The 17,922-nt window shown below is 40.5% G+C and overlaps 1 protein-coding gene across 1 annotated transcript in view; it reads left to right on the top strand.

Moving 5' to 3' along the window:
* Positions 1 to 6,305: 6,305 nt before the first annotated feature.
* The window catches only part of LOC129105723 (protein unc-13 homolog C), a 90,416-nt gene continuing 78,799 nt past the window's right edge, over positions 6,306 to 17,922 (top strand). Inside the window, exons 1-2 of the mRNA XM_054616897.1 lie at positions 6,306 to 10,386; positions 11,878 to 11,947. Coding sequence (XP_054472872.1) covers positions 6,306 to 10,386; positions 11,878 to 11,947 — 4,151 coding nt within the window. The remainder of the gene's footprint in view (positions 10,387 to 11,877; positions 11,948 to 17,922) is intronic.

Raw genomic sequence — 17,922 nt, 5'->3', positions numbered from 1 at the left:
AGCAATCCCTCTCTAGCTTAACGTTGCTCTGCCATGTGTGTCCGTGGTGTTTTAGGTGTATTGACCCATTACATCACACTAATGCTCCCATCGGAATGTGTCGGGTTTTTTTTTTTTTTTTGGTGTTTTTTATGCAGTGGTGTGAATATGCAGTTATCTAGCCAAAATAATGCACACACCAACACACACTTTTTATCCTCCCCCCCCTTCCCTCCATTGCTATTTGCTTCCCTCACACTTAAGCTTGTGTGTGTGTGTGTGTGTGTGTGTGTGTGTGTGTGTGAGTGTGTGTGTGTGTGTGAGAGAGAGAGAGTGTGTGTGTGTGAGAGAGAGATAGTGTGTGTGAGAGAGAGAGAGAGAGAGAGAGAGAGAGAGAGAGACTGTGGGCTTGATCTTTCAGCTGAGGGAGAGAGGGAGAAGGGGGAGAGAGAGAGAGAGAGAGAGAGAGAGAGGAAGAGAGGGAAAGTGGGAGAGAGCTTTGTACAGGGGAGGGACACACATTCTCCAGCCGGGCAGCAGAGCCTCAGTCTGGGCAGCCAAGAGCAGCGCTGTCTGCCTCTCCATCAGCGCCACCACCACCCGTCATCCCGTTTTGGACTAGACACCCCTTGCTGTGACACTGTCTACGAGGAGGGGTGTGTGTGGCTGCGTGTCTCTCTCTGTGTGTGTGTGTGTGTGTGTGTGTGTGTGTGTGTGTGTCAGTCAGTCGTGGAGAAAATAAAACCCAGCAGCCTGCGGCATTGAAAAGCAGCATCCTCGGTGCCCCATAAAGCGAACAGAGGGGAGCACAACAGCGGAGCGGGGGTCGGGGTGGGTGGTGGGGGGGGTACAGAAGGTGGCATGGAGGAGAGGTGCGTGTGTGTGTGCGTGTGTCTGCGCCGGGGCAGGGTGGTTGTGGGATGTGGTGTCTGACGGACGCGGAGAGATGCTGTGAGCTCTGGTAATAGCAGGCAGCTGCGCACCGAGCCGCTCTCCTCCCTCTCCTCCCTCCATCCCTCCCCTCCCCTCCCCTCCTCGGTCGCTCTCCTCTCGCCGAACCATCCGCTGAAACCAGGGGGAATCGGCTCCACACGGCTCGCTGTGCTCACCACCGCTGGCGTCCTGCACGGGGATTTGATACAAAACCAGGTATGTGCAGCAGCGGAGAACCATTTGGGCGCTGGATGCGTGTTTGCATGGCGGGAGGGAAGAAGAGGAGGAGGAGGAGGAGGAGGAGGAGGACGGGGGAGATCTTGACTGTTTGACTTCAACCTATATCGTCTTGTTGCTTCCCTCCCTCTGTGCTCCTTTCAGTGGAGTGATGAAACGTTATTCGAAAATGATGCGTTTAGATGGCATCATCTGTCGATCAAGCTGAGTTGAAAATACAAAAAAAGAAGGTGTTAATGCTATGCAATCGTTTTATTTTGTTTTTTTTGTCAAATCCAGATCTGATACAAACACTGTCGATTCCACAAATGTCCCATTGCTCTCATACTAACCTTATCCCATGTTATTCTCCTTGCATTACGCACAGCTTGAATGCATGTGAGCAATGCTGTTGTTTCACACTGAGCAAATGCGATGGGACTGGTTCTAGTCATGCCAGCCAAAGAAAAAGGTAATATTTTGATTTATGAGGCGAGACATCTGTTGTGCTGTTGGCTGGTTTCCTAGGGCTGCAGGCAGATATTTCACTGTTGGGAAATACACAGGTTAGGAGAAGCGAGGCAGAGTGTAGCTCAGGATGGGCGTGAGGACAATATGATCTGCACACATCCTCACATGCTCATCCCCCACTGGTATGCCTCGCTCTTCTTTCGAAGCATCAAATGCATGCTTAAAAGCAATCATGCACGGAGGCATGCATTTAGCACATGTGTGTGCACGCAAGGCTGCACACACAGACACCACAGCAGGCATGCACACACCCACATGTACACCAATCCACATTCGGCCATAAGCCATTATCATGTGTTCTAGAGACATGACGTAACACATGAGCATCTATCATTTGCATCCGTTTGTAAAGCTTTGCGATAAGATACTCCTCAGTCTCATCCAGTATGATCAGAGAATGAACAGCCCATCACAGCATGTAGTATAATTGCTTACGGCTTAATAGCCTCAAATTGGCATACTTCATCAGGAGAGAAGAGCAAATTGTACTATTGTGAGAAATAGGTTAGCATGCCTCCAACTGACACTCATTTTCATTAGAGGAGAGTGGCAGAGACTGTACGACTGTGAGAAATAGAGTGCTTTAGAGTGCTCTGCTAATCAAATGCATTCGGAAAAGTGGGGAAAATAGGTGCTTGGACATCAAAATAGGGCCTGGGGCAGCAGTGCCTCGGAGCGTAGGGGGTGGGTGTGGCTGAGGTGCTCCCCATTTCTCTGGAGGTTTCTTTAGTCTGACTCACAAATGGGAGGGGCTCTACCTCGGGACCACAGGAGTTCCCGATTTAAATTTTTCACAATCGCAGGCAACTATTTTTTCCGACACTCTTACAGTATCTGTCCGAGGAAGTTGATTACGGAACATTATTTTACATAGACTGTTGGAACTTCAGTGCCTTGCTTAAAGGCAAACAGCCTTTTAATTGTAAAGGATGAAACTAGCAGTTTATGAGGATAGAAAAACTAAAAACACAAAAACCTATATATTCACATCAAATTCACAGGCCTATGAAACATATAACATGCATTAACACATATATGATGTAATAAACTCAATAGCTACCTATTATAGGGACTGTGTACCAAAGATTGTCTTATATGGTGGGCATGGTGTGTGTGTTAGAAAACACTACTTACATAAATCAAATGTTTATGACTTATCCTATTATATAAACCTAGAGGGACTGTCCACTTATCTCTAGTTAGATGCAACAGAATGGGCTCAATCATACTGAATCTGCTTATATTTCACTACAAAGCGAGGATGAACAATAGCGGCATACTGTAGACCGAGATTAGCCAGCATGTAATCTCATTCTCACATGTGCTTGCCATGACGGCTCGGAATAAATGGAACCATTTAATTTGTAGCCCATTTCCAGCCTGAGTCTTTGCAGGTTCTGTGGTCAAATTGGTAACGCACATGAGTGGGATAAGGTGATCTAGTTATCTCTCATCCTTTCATCCTAATTCTTGCAACATTACGCCCTAATGGGACGATGCAGGCGATACCTTGTGGGTATTATTGAGTCATTTGCGTATCAACTCTAGCTCTGGAAGATGGTGGATGCTGCATTTGTCAAACCTTAACATGCAGATGTCAGGATGCTCGCTCTGTAAAGACAAAGGCAGCTCTCTAATTGGTAATCAACACTCATTAAAACAATAGTACTCTTTTATTGCGATTTGTCCTGACAGAGTGCAGACACGGTCCTTCATATAAGTGATGTTCCAGCCAATGCTACAGTAAACAGCAACATATCCCAGATGCTTTCAGACATGATTGTGACAGTAGCTCAATTTGCATCACAAACGCATTAAGATAATAGGTCAAAATGAACCATCAGTCATTATTAGGTGTATTTTGTGTGGAGTTTTATACCATAATGTTCCACAATGGTTGAGTCATTTAACAAGATGCATCTTAAAAAAACAATTATGTTTTCATTAAGTATGCTTTTTAAAATGAGCTATCAATTTGTATATTGCATTTTATGAACTGAAAGGGTAGAGTTTTTTGTGATAATGAAAAAATCCATGATTAGTAAACGGAATACGTAGTTAATGTTATGGACTATCAACTATACACAACTTCCCGTTCTCAGCAATAGACACAACTCTGTCTGTTCACCCATTGTCCATGTATTCTTTTCAATATTGGGTTAATATTTTTGCTATGTTGAAATGTTTTTATTTATTTTCCCAAAAACATTTGTACCTTGAATTTCAAACAATTTTGCGCAGTTTAGCAACATACATTTACACATATATATCATTTCCCACCATCACAATTGTAACAACACTAACAAGAGAGTGGGGGATATGACAATCAAGTGCAGCCTGTACAAGCCCACACAGTCAAGAGAAGGGGTCTAATTGGTCAAAAATAAGTGGAAACACCTGTATGGTGTCTAACAACTTTAAATATTCAACTTAATTGCAAGTGAAATCATAGTTTAGAAATATTTATTTTCATTTGGATATCATACTATTGACAAAACAATGAATGTAACAATGAAATAGCTTATTAACTTATGGCCCATTTACTTCTCTTGGTGGAGTAAGTGAATAAGCCATCACTCTCCTACTCTAAAAACTACCGGAGCCCTTAAGCAAGGCACTTAACCCTCAGCCGCTCATAATAACACACGTTGACTGTGTTTGTGCTGTTCCGCCTCTCAGTTTTTTTTGCATGCAGATAGAGGTTTGAATGAGAGCTAAAAATGTCAGTGGAAGTAGTTGTCGCAATGTCAGGACATATTTAAACAATATCTAATGGGATCTATTTATGTTGGGGACAGTTTTGGGTCGTGACCCATCAGTCGCAAAAGGCTGCTCTTGGCTTTACGCCACTCTACAAGACAGCTGAGTCATGAACTTCCTCATACCATACAATATACTGTAGTCCTTCTTTACCTCATTCTGTTGCCATTCGATATCTGTATTGACAAAGTTTGATGCTGCGTTTTTCTTATTTAACTCGAGACCATACTGACCTCTGAATATACCAGAACCCTTTGGGGATACATTATTCTAGGAGTCAGTAATTTACAATTGAATAACAGCTAACTTTAGGTTAAAGTACCTTAATAGCTGCAGTTATTGAACTAACCCATTAGGTTTGGTACAATTGCACAAGACCTGTCAGAATTACATACTGTGAAGTTAACAAATAGTCAAGCCCCTTAAATAATTTCATCATCCATGAATCTGACAGAAACACATAAATGCTGGCAACCTAGCCCTAAGCTCTCTTTGCTAACGCCTGGTCCTTCCTTGGAGCCCAGCATTAAAAGGTAACTGTGATTCTGTTTCACAGCTCATTTGAAGTGAGCATGTCTCTGTGGTCATGAGACTGTAGACACATCAAGCTCTATATCCCTGAACTAATGTGGAGCAGCTGTCAGATACACAACAAACATCCCTCTTTTGACTCAGTTGGCCAGTTCCACTATATATAAAGCATACACCTCTCAGAGCAACTGCTAGCTGTTGAAGGCTAGACGCTATGCAGCATGAAAAGTCTCACTTTTCAATTAGACTAAGATGGGCATTTCGACCTCTTTGTATCTATATAGTCTGCTGCACATTTACACCTGAATGGTTCATGTGCTGAACCATACCAATTAAACTAATTGGGACATTAAAATGTACGACAACATGTAGGTCATTAACTAATTAATCATTTCGATTAATGAAAACAAGCTCATCGTTATCACAATATAAGGAAAATAGCTAACAAACAGATTTTGTATATGATTTGAATAGGATTTGAGAATACTGATGTGTTGAGAAATGAAAACAAGAAGCAAAATGTATAAAAAGCAAAGTGTCCAGGTTCTTTCATCATGATGGATATTAATTTATGATGAACACAATCTGACAAGAGTATTGGAGCACTGAAGCAATTAGAATAATTGGCTCTCCTGCTGTAGAAGCTGGATACCTCCGTGTAGCCTGTGTCTATTGACCTTGACTGACACATACATTGCATACATACATGAATGTGCACACAGTTATACACACATGCAATTGATTACCCCACCAACCCCTTCTCCATACCACATGCAAGCTCAAACACCCAATACCTTCATTCTCATTATTTTTTCTCTCTCTCTGTCAGCACCTCTTGAATATGGTTTAAGTGATATCTAAGTAGGGTGGGTGACTAGGATGCTCTGTGAGATTTGCTGTCAAGACATGAACCCTACATACATTTTTGAAAACTGAATGTTCAAATGAATAGTCTGATTTTTCTCTGCATCTTAATCATTGTTTTCCTTGCATAATAGGTTTGGAGAGTGATTAATGTAGGGACTTTTTTCCTTATGCATGTTAAAGATGAAACAGATTGTCCACTGTCTCTGTTATTGCTTCCTGCTTGTGTTTAAGTGTGAACTGAGAATCTGCAACCAAATTGTAAATATCTGTTTTCTTTTTTGTCTTTCAGAGAAATGTTCCTTTTCGGGAGGAAGGCCACTGGATTTAAAAGTATTAGTGAGTCTCTACCTGGACTGTGGTGTTAGTGATTTTGAACTCGGATCCGACTGTCAAGCACTGGCTGATTGTGCTTGGCTCACTACCGCTGTACTCTCAGCCAACTTCTCCTTTCAATAGATGATAAAAAACTGTCCACAGGATTGCCATCCATGGTTTCTGCCCTAATATATACTATATCATCCTACATTAAAAAGATTTGTAAAGGAATGTTTACAAAGAAATTGGCAAACCCAATAAAGAAAAAAGAGAGAAGTGAAAATAAAGAGCCCAAATTGACCACTGATTTGCAAGCGCACAATCCAACTCTCTCTACCACACTGAAAACAACAGTTAAAAAGATTTCCAAATGCTCTTCGGCACGTAACATATCCCTCGAAGAAGACGACGGAAAGAACGACTGCTCATCCCTGTCACCCACTTTCAGTTATCGTGTAGCTATAGCAAATGGACTGCCGAAAAACTCTCTTTTTTTGAATAATAATGAAAGTATCTTTCCTGAGGTTCTTTCAATTGATAGTAGTTACTCTGACTCTTTGAGTGACAAAAAACTTGTCAGAAGATTGGATGAGCATAAATCACACACTATGCCAGTAAGACGAAACAGGAAGAGCCTCATCAGTTTGGCTCCCTCTGATGGCAGCTCTGAGGGCGAGCGAGTCGAACGCTCCAGTCTACACACACTTAGGCTAGGGGCTCTACGCAAGTTAAGAAAATGGAAAAAGAGTCAGGAATGTGTCTCCTCAGACTCCGAGGTGAGCAATTGGAGGAAAACCTTGGGCATCCGGAGCAAGTCCTTGGATCGCGCTGGACGGCAGCAAAAGAGCTCAACCCTGGAGCCTGGCTCCTCCTCCACAGGTTGCATCAGTCAGACCCAGGATGTCATGGAGATGATCTTCAAGGAGCTTCAGGGGATCAGCCAGATAGAGACGGAACTGTCTGAGCTACGTGGTCATGTAAATGCCCTGAAAAGCTCCATTGATGAGATCTCCAGCAGTGTGGAAGTAGTTCAGAGTGAGATTGAGCAGCTGCGCTCAGGATTTGTCCAGTCAAGAAGGGAAACACGAGATATTCATGACTACATAAAACAAATTAGCCACCAGGCCAATAATTCAACCTTGCGGTTCATTAATGTTCCTGAAGAAAGGCCAGAAAAAACAGAGATTCTAATATATAAAATACTAAAAGACAAAATGGGTTTCGTTGATGCTCTTAAGACAATTAAAATTGAGCTTGCGCATAGGTTAGGGCAACAAAGAGAATGTTCTAATGCAAAACCCCGCCCTATTATTGTTATTTTTGCAACAACTCAAGAGAGAGATATAGTCTTGAAAAAGTGCTATAAACTTAAAGGAACAGGCATTACAGTGTCCACTGATAGCTTAACTCATGAAGGAAAGGAGAAGAAAGACAAAACACTGTCTTCTTCACAAACTTATGAGAGCATGGACATAAAGGCCTCAGGAAAGGATAAAGTGGTGGAGAGCGATGACTGGGACTCAATGGACAGTGATAAAGAATTAGATGAATTAAGCCGAAATAAATATGCAATGGTGGTTTCAAAGCCCATTCATAAGAGCAAATCAGAGAAGAGGCGATCCCATGACCATAGCCGGTCAGGAGAGGAAGCAGGCTACTCAGGCACAGTTCACTATGCTGATGACTCTTACTATGACCCAGACAAGCATACAAAGGCTTACTACTCTGATTTGACCCCTGGTTGGCTTTCTCAGAGTGACTATTCCACCCCTAAACTCAGCCGCTCTGAGTCTGACTGCTCGAAACTTTGCCAGTCATACTCAGAAGACTTTTCAGAGAGTCAGTTCTTTACACGGGCTAATGGCTGCTCCCTGCTGTCCTCCTCAGATCAGGAACTGTGGCAGAGAAAACAAGAAGACATGGCTTCCTCCTGGTATGCTAGCGACAGTCACCCACTTGGCCATGAGAATCAAACATATGAACACAATGAGGTTGAGACTACGGAAACTATTGACAGTGGGGTTAGCAATGGACTGGTCTGCATGTCTGGGGACAGAAGCCACTACAGTGGCTCCCAGCTGTCTCTGCAAGGTGACTTATCGCCCTGGAAAGACTGGCATCATCTAGAGCAGGGTGCTGATTCTGGCTTGGAAGCCTCTATAGAGATTAGCAGTCCCTTTGACCCATCAACCATCCCTGGTTTTCCAGAAAACATCACTAAATGTCAAGAGGTTGATTTACAATTTGAGGGAGATGAAGAATTCATGATGCTTGACAGAGAATCTTCCCTACCACCTATAACAACCCACATTATTGCTCCTGTCACAGAACGTGAGCCTGTCATCAAGACATCTGCCAGGCAGTCTAAGGAGGGAAATAAGATGATAACAAAAGAAAACACAAAAATATCATCTAAAGATACACCTAAATCTGCTATTAAAGTTACACCTAAACAGGCCAAATTGGCTTCTAAAGAAGAAGCAAACATCAAAATATTGCCAAAGGAAAGCCCGAAGGTATCTGCTAAGGTTTCATCTAAAGTGACTTCTAAAGCAGCTCCTAAAGAGTCAACTAAAGAGATTCAGAAATCCGCAGCTAAAGAATCCTTTCAATCCCTCCCTAAAGACAGCCATAAAGTCACACCTAAAGATGCCACAAAGCCCAGTGTTAAAGAAGTATCTAAAGTGACATCTAAGATAACTTCTACTGAGGCTGCTAAAGTGACACCTAAAGTGACCCCAAAAGATAGCCCTACAATGACTCCTAAAGAAAGTCCTAAAGAGTCACCTAAAGAGAGCCCTAAAATAACCCCAATTGAGAGCCCGGCTTCAACCCCTAAAGAGTCCCCTAAAGAATCCCCTAAAGAGTCTCCCAAAGTCATGGCTAAAGATTCCCCACAAGTTGCATCTAAAGAAGGTCTGAAAGTGGTTGCTAAAGAGGTTACCAAAGAAGCTGCAAAACTACCCCCAAAAGAGGTATTGAAAGAGATGCCTAATGTAGCATCTAAGGAGACTGGTAAAGTACCCTCTAAAGAAGTTTCTAAGATTCCACCTAAGGAAGTTTCTAAGATTCCACCTAAAGAAGTCCCAAAGGTAGCCCCTAAAGAGAGTCCAAAGGTGTCCCCCAAAGAGACCCCTAAAACCACCCCAACAGAAGCCCCTAAAGTAGGACCCATAGTAGCCTCTAAAGATGCCCCTAAGGAAACACCTAAAGTCATTCCTAATGATAAATTTCCTGAACTAGATGTCAATCATAGCTTCCACCAGAGTCAGAGTAAGACTACAACTATGTACCGCAGTCAGAGTGAGATTCGAACAGAGAAGGTTGAGGAGGTTCCCAAGACTTGGAGCAGTAGACTCAGCATAGATCTCAGTGAGAAGTCCTTTGGTTTTGGCTTTGGCTCTACACTGCAAAGGGCTAAGTCAGCTTTGGAGGTTGTTTGGAAGTCTGGCTCTCAAACTCCTACCCCTGCTCCTCCTGAGGAGACCACAAATTCTTCATTTATGGGGCGTTTCCGCACCCTGTCCACCTCTGGTGTAAGTAACTCTAGTACTACAATAGACTCAGATGCCAACACAGAGCCTGTCTTCAAGAAGGCAGAGGAAGATAAAGCAAGTGCACAGGCAGAAGCTGGGGAACAACCAGTGGACAATGAGACCCACTATGTTGAAGTGATGGAGCAGGTATTAGCTAACTTGGAGAACAGAAATAATGCTAATGAGACAGAGGAGACAGATGATCCTGCACAGGAGTGTGAGACTTCTCAGGACTATGATGTGTCTGATGACATTGAGGCCTCTCAAGACAATGATCCCTTTGAGGATTTTGAAGCCTCTCAAGATTTTGAAGCAACAGGAGACCATGAGACAAGTAAAGAGGCATGTGTTCTGGAGTACGATTTCAGTTTGGATGAAGAGTACAATGAAGACTATGATACCCAACTAGAAGAGGACACTGCTGAATATGACGCAATGGTAGAGTATGTAGATGTAGAAGAACCAGATGACAATGATGTGACTGAGGAGATGGACGACGGTGATGAGGAGTTAGAGGAGGTAGAGGAGATCATAGAGGAGGCCGCTGAGGGATCTGAAAAAGCACAGCAACAGAATGAGGATGAAAACAAAAATGTTCCAGAGGTGAAGCCTACAGAAGCCCCACCCAAGAAACATGTGAGACCCACATTCAAGGAAGCAGCACTGAGGGCCTACAGGAAACAGATGGCTGAACTGGAGCAGCAGATCCTGGCTGGGGGTATGACTCTTTACTCCTTTTTGTATTTCAGTGTCACTTTAATCTTGTACTATTTTATTTTTCTTTTGTATTGCAAGTTTCGTACATTGGTTATACATGGGTACAACCATAACGGTAACTGTAAGTAGTAGTCAAACCAAGCACCTTGGGCTCAGCTTCAACTGTTTTGAAAACTCTTGGTTTTGTTAGTGCACTGTTTTTGCATTCAAGTTAGCTCTCTGAGACTTGTCAGTAAAGACAAACAACTAGCAAACATGGACATCAGGAAAAGGGCAACTTGTATTTACAATGTTTATTTCACTGTTAAGAAACAGCAATCAACTCTTATGTCTCAGATGTTGGAACATATTTGACATCATTTTGTTTTCCTCTGAGTTGAATTCATACCATACTAAAATAAATATTACCAAAGGCTGCTTACATGGAGGAAAATCAAATCCATAAACTTATAGTCTGATTTGGAAATGGTGGGAAGTCATGTAGAGTACACAATGTTTAGTTAATGAGCTAAAACAAAAAATACATTGCTATCCTTGATAATCCTTAACATCCAGTGGGTCCTCTGTGTTGTTAGTTGAACTCTGAATCATAGTGAATACATTTTATTGATGAGGTCGAGGCAAGCCGTAGACTTGGAGGTTTTATATCCTTGGATTTATGGGAACCTCAGACTTTGATCAACTTGACGGATGTCTCTTTGAGTTGGTCATTTATCTTTAGTTGAAAAACTGAAGAGGGGACTCTCTCTGGATGGAAGTATTACAGGTGGCATTGACTTTGTATTTGTATTCCCATGGCCCAACACCACATTCTCTCATAGCGGGTTGCGTCTAGTGATAAGTGATAATACTGTCAAACATGTTTTCTGGAAGTTTATCATTTATCACCTACAAAATATTTTAAAATCTACAATAGGGTGGCCTCTAAGACTACCATCAATTCTTCACAATGAATAAAAAGGTGACTACATTCTGCTATTTGGTGTCATTACGTTGGCACTGGCAGACAGTTAAAACAAGTGTGAAGTCTTTACATATTGACTTACCACTGAGAACGTTCTGTTTGTCACTGATGTTTGGGCTGTGGTGTGTTAAATAAGATATATAAGATTTTTATTCTCTACAGTTAGTAGAATATTATGCCTCATGCTCTCATTTGTCTTTTTGTATCATTCTTTTGGCACACTGCAGTAGTAGCTTTGGATGAAAATGCAGTAAAGCTGATGGCTTACGTAAAAAGGATGCAATTTAAAATCAACGTAGGGATATAAATGGTTAAGATTTACACATTGAATGAAAAGGAGTCTTTCAATAGGAATGAATAAAGAAACCAGGGAATTTCCACTCTTACTTAAAATGAAAAAGCTCTTGACCTACATATGTAGCTGCAGCTGTGGTACTAATGGCGAGGTAGGTTCTGTTGTTCAGGGAATACAGGCTACACCTGAAGACTTAAAGACTGTGTGACAGATGTGTGCATAAACCCTTTCAGTGTGCAAGTTCACCAAACATCCTGCAGAGAATGTTACAGACAATCTGACATTAGGAGCGATTCCTTCACCGTAACGTGGTTATATGCGACCTTTCCTACAAACTTTTTAAGACCAACAAACTGCAACTCATAAAAGGTATAGTTGACAGTACACTATGCATTATCATCAAAATTATTACCATAGGCCTATATATACCATTACTCACATTACAATTATTACCAATGCGTGTTAACCCTTCCATGTCAACACAGTCAGAATATGTGCAGAAAGGATGCACCAATTGTTTAAACTGATATTACCTATTTTAATAAGGCCTCAATTGATATTGAACTTTGAGGCTAATACCAGAATTGATAGTTCTTTAACTATCAATCATGATAGTTAAAGAACTGTGACCAATACATTTGCTACTCGGTGGAACATTTAACAGTTGAAAAACAAACTTGTCAGTGCTCTCTGATGGATGATTTTTTTTTCTGTCTGTAAATATTATATTTCAGTTATTGTGTTTTTCTACTGTTTTTATTGCTTATTTATAATACTTTTATTTTTCATTTTTTTATTTTTATCTTGTCTTTCTTTACTATGTCTCTTGTGTGCACTTTACTCTATGCTGCTGTAAGCCTGCAAATTTCCCCGCTGCGGGACTAATAAAGGATTATCTTATCTTATCTTATCTTATCTTATCTTTATGTAATGGCAACATAAATCTAAATCACCTGAAACCTAGTATCTTTGGCATTTCTGTACTGCAATGTCTTGCTATTTATTGACTGATTGTCCATTTTTATTCTTATACATTGCTTTTCCTGGACTACCAGGCGAGAAGTGTTAAGTGGATCCGACAGTCCATCTCATTGAGTGATTGACCCACTTCTCATTGTTGACTATTGCATGTGTGAGTTGATGCCTGCTGTAGACTCCGGGCATATGACCCCAAAGTAAAATGTGTGACTCTTTTTTGTAATCTCTCTATTAGTTAGTTGTCTATAGCATTCTATAGTCAATCCTTATTGCTGTTTAGTGTTTTCCGGTTCTATGAGCAGTCACATATGAGTCCAGATGTCATAGCATTTACCCAACAAAAGCAAAAACATTTTGAGACAAAATGTCACAGGCAGAGATGAGTAAATTGGAGGCAGGATTAAATATAAAGAAAAGAAAGGCAAATATTTGTAAACGGTAATTTGGTGTGTAGTCAGATTTTTTGGTGTTAACATAAATATAGCAAAGTCGCCTTGCTTGCTTACTATCGTACACATAAAGTGACCTACCTGTTATGATGATTTTTCATGGTTTGTACTTATTTTGATGATTAACGGTCATTTTAATTATTAGAGATGCCATTTCTGGGCATTTTTTATGAACATTACTTAGGTAGAAGCAAAGCTTAAAATCTTGCAAATAACTAACAATATCTCTAAAAAGGTTCAGACTTCCTTGAGGTGCTTTATATTTAGTCAATAAATGGTTTATGCTCTGAATAACATATTGCAACATTTGTTCAAAAAAAGGTACACCAAAGTCCGGCTATAGCTTTTCTTTAGCTTTATGCCTTCATCTCATGTTGCTGATGTGTTCAAAAAGGGTACACCAAAGTCCAGCCAAACTTACATTAGCTTTATGCCTTCATCTCGTGTAGCTGATGGGTGCTCCTCATGCTCATGCTCTGAAGCATGCTGGCTGGTCTGTGTGGGAGCTGTGAAGGGAGTCTCAGCTTTACTGCCACTTTTGCCAGTCTTGTCTTCAACCGGCATACAGCAGTGTCTGTATTCAGATGCTAATTCACACTCCCAAGGGCATTCTGTAACCAGGTCAGCCTTGCTTGGAATATTTATAGAGGTCTGCTTGCTAGCGAAGTTTGCTGCTTGCTCCTGGGGGAGTAAAGGAGGTAGACCCTCTTTATGCTTAGTGCACCATTTCTAGAGAAAGGGTGGATATGAAAAATTCAGATACAGGGACTGAAGAAACTGTTGTCGTTGTAGGTGTTACCATCCAATTCAAAGCATTGGCTGATTCAGTATCGCTGTTTTCATTTGACAGCTGTAAACGGGGAGAACATCCTCTTCATAGTTTATTCTCTAAACTTAGAGGAGCTGTCTATAGTTTGCAATACATTACCTCTGGCTTTCAGATTCAATACTTAAAGGACTGTACTCCCTCCCATATTGCTTTGTTGCCAAATCATCCTCATTTTCATCATACTTTTTCCCCTTAACGTTCATAATAACTTGGATTTAGTCAATAGGTATTCCTTTGTGTACAATTTAGATCTCAGTTTCCACAACAAACAAGTGCATCTTTGATTATATAAAGGTCGATATACCTTTTACCCAAATGCTCTATTCCTGGTTCTTGCCACAAGGATTCTATTTTTGCGCTGAAATTGAACAAAATAAACCCCCTGACATCAGACTGCCACAGCCTCATGCATAGCTGTAAGTCATAGCCTAAATAAATAGGAGCTGATAGGAACAGTGAGAGTAGATATAATGTAGTTTATATGTTTTCTTGTATAGTGGGAAATGGTTTGGTCATGTGATAGTGTTTGAGGCATCAGCTGGACAGGCAGTGAACAGATTGAAGCCACCACATTTTTATTACATCAACGCCTGGAGGACTACAACCTCTCACTACACACGTTTCCCGTTTTATCACATATCCTGTAACACAGTGATTTGTGAGATTAATAATGACCCAGCTTTCAATGGTCTAATATGTGATAAATTGAAATGTTCTTGTATTACCTCCATCTGTACATTTCCTTGCACACCAATTTGAGGAAGTTGTAAAACATAAAATGTCCTGGTTTTGCTGTTGTGTCAGCATAGCAAGTATCAAGCTGAACAAATGGTCCAATATCCTAATAACCGCCAGACGATAAAAGAGCTGCAAGCAATATAACATTATTAATTTATAAAGACAGAAATACATGTATGCAATGAATGCTATGAATGTTAAATCCAGCATGGTAAAAAAACAGCTTCCTGTAGTTTAAGGAACTCACGAGCACATAGCATTAATCACTATTTTGAACCGTAATACGTATTATTATTTAACAGCGTTCAAACTTTGTCCATGTTGAATCACATACAAAAATAAAAATAATTGTTGCTGTCTTTTCTGAGTGTTTGGTCGGGGTGTTGCAGACAGACATTTTCAATCTTGTTTGTTAAATTAGACCACGGGACTGAAACATGCTAGCTATTGCAGCATGTGTGAGTAGGTTAGCTTCTGCCAAAGAAGGAAAAAGTACATTCTTTAACTCCAAAGTTGTCTTTTGAACATGTTTTCATAGGAGGCTATATAGATTGTCCTCTTTGCATAATGCAGGTTTTGTGTAGAGTAGTAGAAGAGGAGTAGAGAACCCCGGAATCTGTTCTGCACTCATCCCTGAGACTAAGCTAATTGTGGATAGTGAATATGCAAGTTTAACTCAAGTGCTAAATGTCAGTCTGGCTGACGATGATTGTTTTTTATTGACACGCATATTAAATACCAAAGTATGTTTGTGGCAGATAAAGAGTTCTTCGAAGGCACTCTCGGTTAGGCTGGGCTGACTAATGAAGTACTGTAAAGTTAATACTGTTGAGTAAAAACAATTAACTTTAACGGTAACTTTATGTATCGTAAGAAGAAAAGAATAGCATATATGTTTATCACATTAATGATGGCTCTGTTCCAAAATGAAACACTCAAGTTAAAATTTTACTAATAACACTTTCACAATGACTGGATTTATTCTGTGAATAACTATAGAGTTATTTATTTTGTTGAAAGACCCCCAAATCTGTCCACTGGTGGGATAAAGCTGCACCTGCCCAGATGTACATTTTGTCAAGTTAAGCATCTGAAGCTGTTCTAGGTCAGGGAAAGATTGTCCGAAAATAAATCAATTCTGACTGTTGGTAATAGACACAAACGTTGGTCTCTAGGTGGAAGTGGAAGTGTTTAATGCCACTGTTGCTGCAATAACATTTATTCCTGTCTTGACACAGACTAGAAATTTGTGCAATTTTAAGAAGTAATTAACCCAGCCAGCTCAAAAATGCTATTTATCTGTATGTATTTATATTATTTTCTTTGCTGTGAATGTTGTGTCCAATTTTACGCTAAATTCTGCACTGCACTTGGTAGCATTAGGTGATGATAAGGCTGATCACAAATAATATAAAAGTTTAACCTATCGAGTATTCAGTTTTGTTGTTTGTCATTTAAAATTTACCTTGTAAACTTTTACCTAAATGTTTATTTATTTTGTTGATTTATAGCTAACAGTTAAACATTTTTGCTTGCATGATTGAAACAGTTTATCAACTGTCTTTTAAAAAGGTTAGCGTTTTACCTTTAACTTCAGATATTAAGTTAGAGGACAAGGTTTTTCTCCTGTGAGATTTGAAACTTGGTGTAAAAGTTGACATGCTGTTCTGCTCTGGTGAGCTTTTTCATTTTTTATTTTATCAGGATGTGTTCACTGTGAGACCTGCAGCCTATATACTCTGTGCTGGGATCTTGCTGAAACTTTGATCCATTTAGCCTGACCACCAACTGGTGGTCATGTCAGCCTTGACCTCGTGGTCCCCCTCAACTCTCCTGCTCCAGTGACTCAACTTATACACAAACCTTCTCGTCTCTGCTGGTTTGCAGCATACCCTTTGGGCTAAACTTCCGCTAGCGCTACAAATTAAGTCAACCTTTAGATTTTATTACAGTTTAAAAACTGGCAATATCTAAAGTGGGCAGTATGGATTAGAAATGCTGCCCATTTTTTCTCCAATACACAGTACAATGCTTTAAGGTCAAGATAATGCGACGCTGATAAAGGAAAGATCATAAGAGTTGTGCAATTTGTTTAATTTTGATTAACTTGTACTAAAAGTGTGAACTGAACCTCAGTGTAATGTACGTGTGTAAAAATGGCAGTATGAACATAGCTATAAGATATTATCCCAGTCATATATGTTAAGTGTCAAATCTAATTAAAACTCACTACCATGAAACTTGAGAAGGCTTTTGGCCTGGAGCTCACAGCGATAACCACGTGCCAAAGAGATTTGTTCGTGCCTCTACACTGCCTTGAACTTAGTAGTAAGGCTGAATGTTTTGAGTTGCTGTCACATGTCATGCTCCTCTTTATTATTACATTACATTACATTACAGTCATTTAGCAGACGCTTTTATCTAAAGCGACTTACAGGAAGTGTATTCAACATAGGTATTCAAGAGAACTACTAGTCACCAGAAGTCATAAGTGCATCTCCTTTCTTAAACAAGCATCTCAAAGCATAAACCAGAGCAAAAGTATAGTGCAGAGGCAGATTACTACGAAAACAATAATTGCAACAGACTAATCCGAATATAGTATTATCTTGATTTTCTCTGTTTTTCATGATTTTCTCTGTTTTTCATGAGTTCCTTAGGAATATCCTCACTCTCAGTGTTGGACTTTGATCATGACATGCTTTTGTTACTGTGCTGAATGCTGCAAAACCCCGATAGAAAACGAGAGACTTTTGGAAATCAGTTATCACATAAATTGGGGTTTCTTGATTTAATAATGATTTTTGGATTGTCACAAAGGATAATCTTCTCTTGCTGTGTGTGTATACATACATAAGCACACACCACTATGTGTATGTTAGTGTGTCTCTGTAAATGTGTGCCTGAATATGTCCACACAAGAACACATGTTCCTCTGTGTGTTGATACAGGTCCTTGTCTTGCTATCAGCCATGTGCAGGCTTTTCTGCTCTGGCAAACTCTGATCTATGTACGCTGTAACCATGTGTGTCGGCACTGAAATGCAGGATTTACTGCTGCTGTTAATACCTCAACACGTTGCACGCACACACACACACACACACACACACACACACACACACACACACACACACACACACACACACACACACACACACACACACACACACACACACACACACACACACACACACACACACACAGAGGGTTTCCTACCAGTCAATTACATTTATGTTCCACAGATTTAAGGCACCTTTGAAATGAGGTTCATATCAGCAGCCTAT

Source organism: Anoplopoma fimbria, chromosome 2 (genome assembly GCF_027596085.1).
Source record: "Anoplopoma fimbria isolate UVic2021 breed Golden Eagle Sablefish chromosome 2, Afim_UVic_2022, whole genome shotgun sequence".
Lineage (NCBI taxonomy): Eukaryota > Metazoa > Chordata > Actinopteri > Perciformes > Anoplopomatidae > Anoplopoma > Anoplopoma fimbria.
The sequence above is the reverse complement of the archived record's forward strand: the minus strand, read 5'-3'. Positions and strand labels throughout refer to the sequence as shown.